Source organism: Pelmatolapia mariae, linkage group LG17, assembly GCF_036321145.2.
Source record: "Pelmatolapia mariae isolate MD_Pm_ZW linkage group LG17, Pm_UMD_F_2, whole genome shotgun sequence".
In the NCBI taxonomy this organism is placed as follows: Eukaryota; Metazoa; Chordata; class Actinopteri; order Cichliformes; family Cichlidae; genus Pelmatolapia; species Pelmatolapia mariae.
Genome location: NC_086242.1, coordinates 2,101,438 through 2,110,216, shown reverse-complemented (window position 1 = coordinate 2,110,216; position 8,779 = coordinate 2,101,438). Strand labels below are relative to the sequence as shown.

The 8,779-nt window shown below is 42.2% G+C and overlaps 1 protein-coding gene across 1 annotated transcript; it reads right to left on the bottom strand.

Moving 5' to 3' along the window:
* Positions 1–17: 17 nt before the first annotated feature.
* Positions 18–6,160, bottom strand: prg4b (proteoglycan 4b). The gene is made up of 13 exons (XM_063460557.1): positions 6,085–6,160; positions 5,636–5,752; positions 5,360–5,482; positions 4,303–4,362; positions 3,814–3,873; positions 3,519–3,737; positions 2,798–3,316; positions 2,321–2,407; positions 1,958–2,094; positions 1,715–1,871; positions 1,452–1,559; positions 588–716; positions 18–148 (listed from the first exon to the last, which is right to left on the bottom strand). Exons 1-13 carry the CDS (start codon positions 6,149–6,151, stop codon positions 45–47), a joined length of 1,887 nt encoding a protein of 628 aa, XP_063316627.1. The 5' UTR covers positions 6,152–6,160; the 3' UTR covers positions 18–44.
* Between the last annotated feature and the right edge of the window lie 2,619 nt (positions 6,161–8,779).

Here is an 8,779-nt window from a genome sequence, read left to right as displayed (position 1 = left end):
TGATTATAATAAACTTACAAAGTGAAAACATTTTTGTTGTTGTTTTACTGTAAACATCTGATGAAGTTGTTGGACTGAGGTGATGAGCTGGCCGTAGGAGGAGCGATGACGGGGCGTTCACCATCCAACCTCACGTTGTAGGATTTTGCTGCAGAAGTAGTAGAATAAACAAGTTCATTAGACAATTACATTAATAGCTGATACTTACAAAACAATATTTTTCCTTCATGCCGCTCTATATTCAGGTAGACTGGCATGAACGTGGCACAGAGCTGTTTATCAACACGGTCGCTGTTACAGTTGACAGCTCGTCTACGTACACCCCGCCTGTTTTCTTCTTATGCATCACCATAGAAATGGAAATTGTGACTGTGGGTACTCTGCAATAAATCTGAGCTGTAGGTGAACACCCTAACACACACAAACACATGGTCCTTGTTAACAACAATGCCGATGGACACGTGAAGGACATTTTGTGCTTCTGAAGTTGAGCAACAAAGGCATGTGTAAACACCACTGCTGCTTTAAACACTGCCAAACCGCATGCTTTTATTCCAGCTCTGTAAACAGTCCAGTGTGTGACTTACGTCCTGAGAAGACAAAGTATTTGTAGCCCTCTGGTTCGGCGGTTGTGGGCACAGACACGGCGGCTGTGATGGCGGGCGGGAAGCCTCTCCAGGATGTCCGAATGTTGATGTCCGGTCCTAAAACGGGGGCTGGAAATGAAACGATCAGGTTTAAAATTGTGCCATGAAGCCAAACCATACTGGTGTTGTTTTGTGAACAAACTCTTAACCCTTGCTCATCCCATAAACCATACGAAGGGTGTTTGTTTCCATTTTCCAGTTATTTGCTCCCCTCCACCACGCTATGACTCACTTTTTCGGCGCAGTGTGTGCGTTGCAGCTCGTGTATACGTCTAAGCCAAAGTCTAACCAAGCATGGAGCTAGTCATAAGTCTGTAAACACGCTTAACAATAGTGAGGATTGTCCGGGGTTTTCTCCACTAAGTTCACGCACAACTATTGTAAAAGTTTGAGTGTGTACAAACATAAAGAGAGTTATTAAGTTGTGTTCTTTATGAGTTATAAAGAAAGGGAAAATGTTAAAATTCAGTGAATGGAAATTTTATTCATACTTGTTGGAGGCAAAGTTATTGAACCACAAAAACATAATGATATGTGGTGTAAATATTATATTAGAAATATGTCGTTATTATTACTGCAGATTATATCAGTAAGGAAGCTGATTGAATATTGACCGATAACTCATGGCGAAGGGGCGGGATTACTTCTTCCTGCTCCTTTTCTGTATGTAACTGAATCAGAACAGGTGAGGCAATAGTGAAATGTACTGGCTTTATTTTGTTTAGCTGTTTTTCTTATTTTCTTTGCTAAATGAACTTTGTATATTGTTTACATGATCGAAATAAATAAACAATGATGGGTTACCTGCTTGTCGAACTACTCTGTTGCGGACGGTGTAAATGGCATACTGGACTTTCTTGCCACATGTCGGCCTGACACCAGCCTGGTATGAATACTTCTGAACCATTCCACCTAGGGAAAAAGAAAGTAAACATCGTAAAGCCTTTTTATGTGTTCAAAACATAAACACTGTACACCTTGTTTATTACAATTCTCTTTCTGAAGCAATGAACAGCAAAATATATCTTTTCTGGTAGTTTAATATGCTCCGCCCCCCTAACTTTTACCTCTCTTGAAGAAGTAGACTGACTCTGCCCTCCTCTTGTACTGGGGCACCGACAGGGCGGCCGTGATGTGGCCCCGCAGCCCGTCGAACCCTGTTGTAATGACTTTGGGATAGCCGGGGTCCAAGGCGTCGTTTTCAAATCTCCAGTACTGACTTCCCTGTGAACACCATGCAGTGTTAAACTCTAGGCAGATAAAGGGTAATGCTGTTCGCTCAGTGGTTCTGCTGAGATTGGTCAGTTTACCTTGAAAATGTACGTCTTGCCCTGGCAGTTACAGCGGGTGAACACAGTGTCAATGGGTGAAGGGACGCCCCACACCTGTGTGATGCCTCTGGGTGGACCTGGCACCCTGTTAACATCCAGCAACCAGAAGTAGTGACCTGTAAAAATTATAATATCAGTAAATAGGGTTTTAGATGACCTAACATAATTGTAACATTGTAATTTCATTCTCTCAGTTTAATGCTTCAAAATAACTTCCCCTCAGTTCTTCCTGTCTTGAATGCATTCCATTAGTTGCTCTCTTATATGCAAATCCACTGTTGTTGGACTGGAATGACACGACTGATCCTTTTAGAGTTAAAACTGCACACGAGCTGCACTAACCTCTGAACACCACCATTGTGCCGTTCCTCAGTGTGGTGACTCCACTGACGGGCCGCCCGCTGCATAGGTTTGTATCGTTGCTGTCATCTGGGGAAAGTAAAGACACCCGTGAGAATAAACACCACCCACCACGTAATCTCAGACTGTGTTTCTGGGCGTTAACTCTCATTTTCTGCTGTTTTGTGAGCTTTTTTTCACCTCTTAAATGTGGCTGAACTTTACTTCCAATTTCGGAGGAATGCCAGATTTATTTACAGCGTGAGGGAAAATGAAAAAACAACTGAGCTCATAAAACAGGTAGCACCCTGTGATTACACGTAATCAAAAGTCAGCGCCTGCGATCGTGCCAGACTCGTAAAACAAATTAGATTTTCGGAAATTTTGGTACTTGTGCACATCACAGAGTTAGTCCCTCAGGTGTTTTCTGCATGTGACATAAAGAATCTGGTCAAATTATTATTTTTTAAACAGTCTTACCTGCTTGGTAATCTCCTGTATCGTCTATATTCTGGGTTTCCAGGGGCTTAGTATCAGGTTCAGAAGTGGGCTTAGCTGGGTCTAGCTCGTATGGCTCTGGTTTTTCCACAGGTGCAGTCGGTTCTGGTTCTTGAGCCCCGGTGGGTTTGGAGGTGTCTGTCAGCAGATCGTCTGTGGCATCACTCCACGCTGCAGTTGTGGGTGAGGGAGTGTGGGTGGTCACAGCTTCAACCATTGATATCTCCTCAGATCCCACTGAGGAAGCGCTGGTGGAAGGAAGAACTGAAGGGTTGTTTGCAGTGACATCCTCAGGGTGGTTTGAAGTGGGTTCCTCTGGGATGGTTGTGGAGGCAGGGGTGATGGTGAGCAGTGAGTCATCTGGTTCATCAGAGGGAAAGACAGCATCCATAATAGCCACTGCTGGTGTCTGCGTGTCCAGCTGTGGGGAGCTGGTTGAAGAGCTAGGCTCGACTGAGGGTACTGAAGTTGATGTTGGCTCGCTGGAAATGTGGTCAGCTGCTGTTGTGAGCAGAGAGAAAGTCATATCACTGTAAATCAAGTCTTTTAATCAATTTAATAAAATAATTAAATATCAATTTGCATATTTTAGTTGCAATTTGTATCTTAGTTGCTACATTTGGGGTTTTTTTCTGCAATCTATTGCTAAAGTAACTCACAAAAACTGTATGAATCAAATACCACAAGCAGATATCTCACATACTCGTGCTGTCACTCAGGGCCTCTGCAGTGGTGCTGACGAGGTCGTCGTTGTCTGAAGGAGTCCTCGCTGTAGTCGGGGTGGCCTCGGTAGAAATCTCCCCCAGCGGGTCAACTGTAGAGAGCTCATAGTCACTGCTGATCTCCGGGACTGGACTGGCCTCCAGATCTTCAGGTTCAGTTTTAGAAAATTCATCAGTGGGAAAGATCGGGCCAGACACATCTGTGACAAGAGCGAGATGAGGTGCGCACTTGGACGTAAGACTTGTGTAACTTTATTGGGAAAGAGCTTTGCTCACCATCAGTGGGATCATCTGGTGGATGTGATGTTGGACCGACAGGAGGAACTGAAGAGTCATCTGTTGGCAGCAGCAGGGTTCACACAAACATTTTAATCATTTAATCGGCCATCTTTATTTTTCCTACATGTCCTCCTCCGGACTCTGGATGCAAAAGTGTTCAGAGCTTTGATTGAAGAAAACTCCCATAAATTGTCCTATCCTCATTTCTGGCATCATTTAGTGCTTTCCTCTCTTGTAACTCAGCCCAACCCTCCCACACACAGTCCACTCACAACAACACTGCTTCCTTGTTTCATTTGGCCTGTGAGGCTAATGTGACAAATTCACAGCCATAAACATCCTCCTGACGTATGCGTTTTAAAATCCACCGAATCAAGTTCACGACAGTCATCAAAGTGCACGTGAACTGAGTGAGCATTTGTTCCTGTCATTAGAGCCAAATCTTGGATAGCTTTCTCTAGCAAAGTTCACAAAGAGCAAACTCACCTTCATCGTTTCCCTCACTGAATGTAGAAAGCTGGTCTGTTGCCTCTTTCAAAGTTTGATCTGTGGGAACGTTCACGAACGAGAACAAAAATCACCATTATTGGGGTAGCCCCTATAAAATCTGCCTTTAACCCCCAAAAATCTAGGAGGAATCAAACCTTTTACCAAGAAAAATATACCTTTGGATTTGTTATCATTTACATTATTGCATGAACTAGTCTTCTTTGCTGCTGCAGCACTGGCCTCTCCACTGTTCTGTTCTGCAGCAATTACCAACACAGAAATTATTGTCAAACGTTGCATCGTTGCAGATTACTGCATGCGCTGCATGCTGCGGTTATACTGCCGTACTGTGCATGCTGGTGATGGACATGCAGGCAGAGTCAGAGTGGGGATGTCACATTCATCCTGGTCTAAGGAGCTTGGAAAGAAAAACGTCTGGACTTCTTTAAGTTGCTTGAAGATGTTTCACCTCTCAGCCGAGAAGCTTCTTCAGTTTTAGGGTCAAATGGTGGAGAGTCCCAGAGCCCCCTTGGTGTCGTAAGCCCCGCCCTCTGTTCAAAGATGGTCGTTCACAGTGGACATAGATGTTTCTTTCAAACCATCTGTCTTCTCTTTCCAAAATGTGAACATTAGCATCCTCGAAAGAGTGACCTTTGATCTTTACCTTTGTCCCCACCATTTGACCCTAGAACTGAAGAAGCTTCTCAGATGAGAGGTGAAACGTCTTCAAGCAACTTAAAGAAGTCCAGACGCTTTTCTTTCCAAGCTCCTTAGACTACGATGACCTGGATGACTGAGAACCTTCACAGACACATTCATCCTAGTATCTTCCTCCCCGTTTGTGCACAATTTGCATCACAAATTGCCATAATTATATAATAACAACGTGCATGAGCTGATGGTATATTATATTGATGACTAAATGTAATCTGTTACATAAGGGGTGTATGACTCTACAGATGAACTAAGGATGATGATGAAATCTATCGTGTTTAGCATGCATTAAGAATCCCTCGCATACACACAGGAGTTGAATGAGCTAGAAAGGACCAACCTTGTGCATCGCAGTGGTTCTTGTAATCCGGACAGCACTGGTTGTACGTTATGCAGTCAGAGTCACAGCTACACAGCCGGCCTCGTTTGAAGTTTTCTCCACAGCGCCCCTTACATGAGTTTTCTGTTGCGCGCAAACACAGCATAATAGACACACAAACACAGTGAGACTGCACGGCTGGTTATTAGACGTTATTATATGTAAGGGTTCAGTAACGGTGACCAAAAATCTAAATTCTGCTGGATGGTATAGATCCAAAAAATGAAAAGGCCTCACTTGTGGTGCACTGGGATTCATAGTCGTTGCAGCACTCTCCATAAGACAGACAGTTATAGTCACACTGGCATCTGTAACCCCTGTAGTACTCGCCACCGCATCGTCCTCTACAGCTCGCTGTCAGTAACAGTAAAAGAAGGATAAATGTCAGAGGCAGAGGGTGCAGCGATAAGACGACACCTGCGCTCCTGATGTATCCCGCTTGAGGACACAGTCTGTGCAACCCTGCCAAAAATTGATTTCTGCAGTAGTGGTAAATACATAAGGTACACATAGGTTCCCCCTCAGGTAAATAATTATTTAACAGAGTAAATATGAACGAGTACAAGCAGAAAAAACCTGAAGCATTCCAGGAAACGCTTTCATTAAAAACAAATGAAGCCAAAGAATATTAAAGAATGGAAACCAGTTTAATGTTTCCATGTTACACGATGCCAGGTTATACTCACTCTGAGCGCCGCTAAATGTCAAAGCACAAGCCAGAAAAATAAGCGCACAAAGTAGCGTGGAAGACATCCTCCTGTAGAATCTGAAAGTAGACACAAAAGCACGCACAAAAACTCTATCATATTTCCAGCGATGTGTGGAGGTTTTGGATGTTTCTGACTGATGTGCCAAAGAGGGACAACACGGGAACAAAAACGTGGCTTACCTCGCCGGAGCCTCGGAGCACTGCTGAAGGTTCGGCTCCGCCTGCTTTTAAAAGGCTGAGAGCTACAGTGCGACCACCCATTAATTGGCGGATCCTGTCTAATTAAATGTGCAGTGATCTCACAGGCTGTAGGGAGGGTCCTCTAGTCCAGACTGCAGGTCCAGACAGCATGATTCGCCACAAACAGCTGGAATGACATCAAAACACGTGTGTCGGACTTTACACACTTCCGAGCAAAAGAAGAAGAAAAAAAAGAAAAGTTCAGTAACAAGTAGGAAATTCTTTTAGCTTTATCCCAGACTTTGAAGCTTCCAAATAAAAATCACATGGACACTCAAATAGCAGCTTGCTGTTTTCTGTATATATTCTATATATCTGTTTATTGTGAATTTGATTTCCCCTTACAGCTGCCATCTATTTTAGAATAAAACACATACACACAAAAACTATTCTTAGACAATTTACATTTACTACATCTTTGTTTTAGCAATTATTAAATTATAGATCAAGAGTAAAATCATATTAAATTCTCTCTCCCCCCGTTGGCAGCTGTGTTTCTTGTCACTGCCAAAATAAATAAACTCCTATATTCACCATTTGTACTGTTAAATATGAGGTTTACAGGTGTTGAAGGCCAAAAAGGTGTGGCTCAAAGCTGCAATGACAGTGCAAGAGAAGGGAAAACAGGGTTGATTTAACGCCTCCCGACCTTCAAGTTGGGACATTACTGTAGCATTAGCAGTGTCTCAGTCAAAAACATGTTTATCTTTAGTATTTAAAGAGGCTATGACTGCGTTTGGCTGTAACTCCCTCCACCCATAATCAACTTATTCTCTACACTCTTCTTGCTCTGCTGCTGTAACTGGAATTTACAGTAATTTATTAAAGTTACTGTAAATTAATTCACAGCAAATTCAATGTAAATGAAATTGGAACAATGTATTTGAATTTGTCACATATTACTTTATTTCTCTGTATTTTCATCAGAATGTTTATTGTGTTTTCATGTACACTGTTGCAGGATTAACATCGTTTAAAATGTACACCTTTACCTGTAAAACACAGATAGAAAGAAACCTACAATAAGCCTGTAGCTTTATTTATTTTTATTTATTTGTTTGGTTGTTACTTTCTTTGTAAGTGGAACATACAGCATCCTTCTTAACAGACAAGACATTTTAATAATTTGAGCCTCGTGTGGCTGTTTTGACGGACCGTATCATGCATGTGGTATTTTTCCATCATGTCATGGTTCAGTTAGAGGAAAAGTGCTCATTAGTACGCTCCTGTCAACCCAATAATAACAACAGGATCTGGTTGAAGTGGCCGAGCCGACCAAACAGTCGGGTCTACGCAGACATCACAGGAAACATCAGCAGAAATATTTCTCACTCATATACTGTGAAATGAGATTGATTAAACCAGCTGATCTTAATTTAAGAACAAAAAACAACAACCCAGTGACAGGAAAAGAAAAGAAGTGCAAGTTGAACATTTTAGAAAGTAGAGTAAGCACGCCCCCTTGTGTCTGTAACTTTCAGTGCCGCTTTGGAGTATAAATGTTGAACTCATGTAGAAACCTCCAAAAGTTGATTCTGTTCATCTGGACGTAGCGTTTTGTGGGAGAAACGTTTCGTCATTCATCCAAGTGACTTCTTCAGTCTCAGCTGACTGCAGGTTTCAATCTTATAAACAGTACATTTGCATAATGACTGAAACCAGCCCACTGAAGGAACAATGGGCTGTGAGGTCAGTTCCTTAATCATAATTATGCAAATTCCCATGACCATTGATCAACATGTTTGGTTTTCTTCCTGAATACTATCGTTGTTTATATTTACTGTGGGAAGAAACGGTAAAAACGGCGTTTTATAAGGAAAACGCTCGAAAGCGCTCTCCACCTGTGAGCAAAAACAAAACCAAAAAACCCCACCCTTTCCTATTGGTGGAAAAATGTACCATGTCGACCAATCACAAAATGATATGGCAGCATGGCATTTAGTTGTTTAGGAAGGAGGAAGTTTTAGGAGTGACGGCGGTGTTTGAGATGTGAGAGATTTGCGACGTTTAGCGCAAATCTTGTGTAGATAGTGTGTAGTTAGTGTGTAGTGTAGTCAATAGTTTTGTTGTGTGTGTCAGAACAATGAGGCGACTGCTGAATGTTACAGGTGTTACAGGAGTGATACATCTCCTGCTGTCAGGCCTGCAGGTATCAGGCTGTTGTTCTCCTTTATCTCATAGTGGACAGAAATTATTTTTTGGAGTGGCACAAATAATTTGTGTGGCATCAAATTTGATGCAGAACAGCTGATTGTTCTGTAAATAGTTTGAAATGTTTATTTAAAAAAACACCTTGGCTGCATTTTTAGGTAAACAGCTGCAAAAAACTTTGTTTGCATAACTCAGTTACGTTTTTGAAGAAGTAACTATGTAATTAATTGCCCAACATTGGTCATTATTTACTGTATCTTGCAGACAGAGTTACAGGACTC

Bases quoted from the DNA above. Each gene is read 5' to 3' on its own strand.
- prg4b (XM_063460557.1), bottom strand. From the start codon at position 6,151: ATGTCTTCCACGCTACTTTGTGCGCTTATTTTTCTGGCTTGTGCTTTG. The intron at 1,872-1,957 runs GTAAACTGACCA...TGGTGTTCACAG, and splicing joins GCAAGACGTACATTTTCAAG to GGAAGTCAGTACTGGAGATT. The intron at 1,560-1,714 runs GTAAAAGTTAGG...CTTTTTCCCTAG, and splicing joins AGTCTACTTCTTCAAGAGAG to GTGGAATGGTTCAGAAGTAT.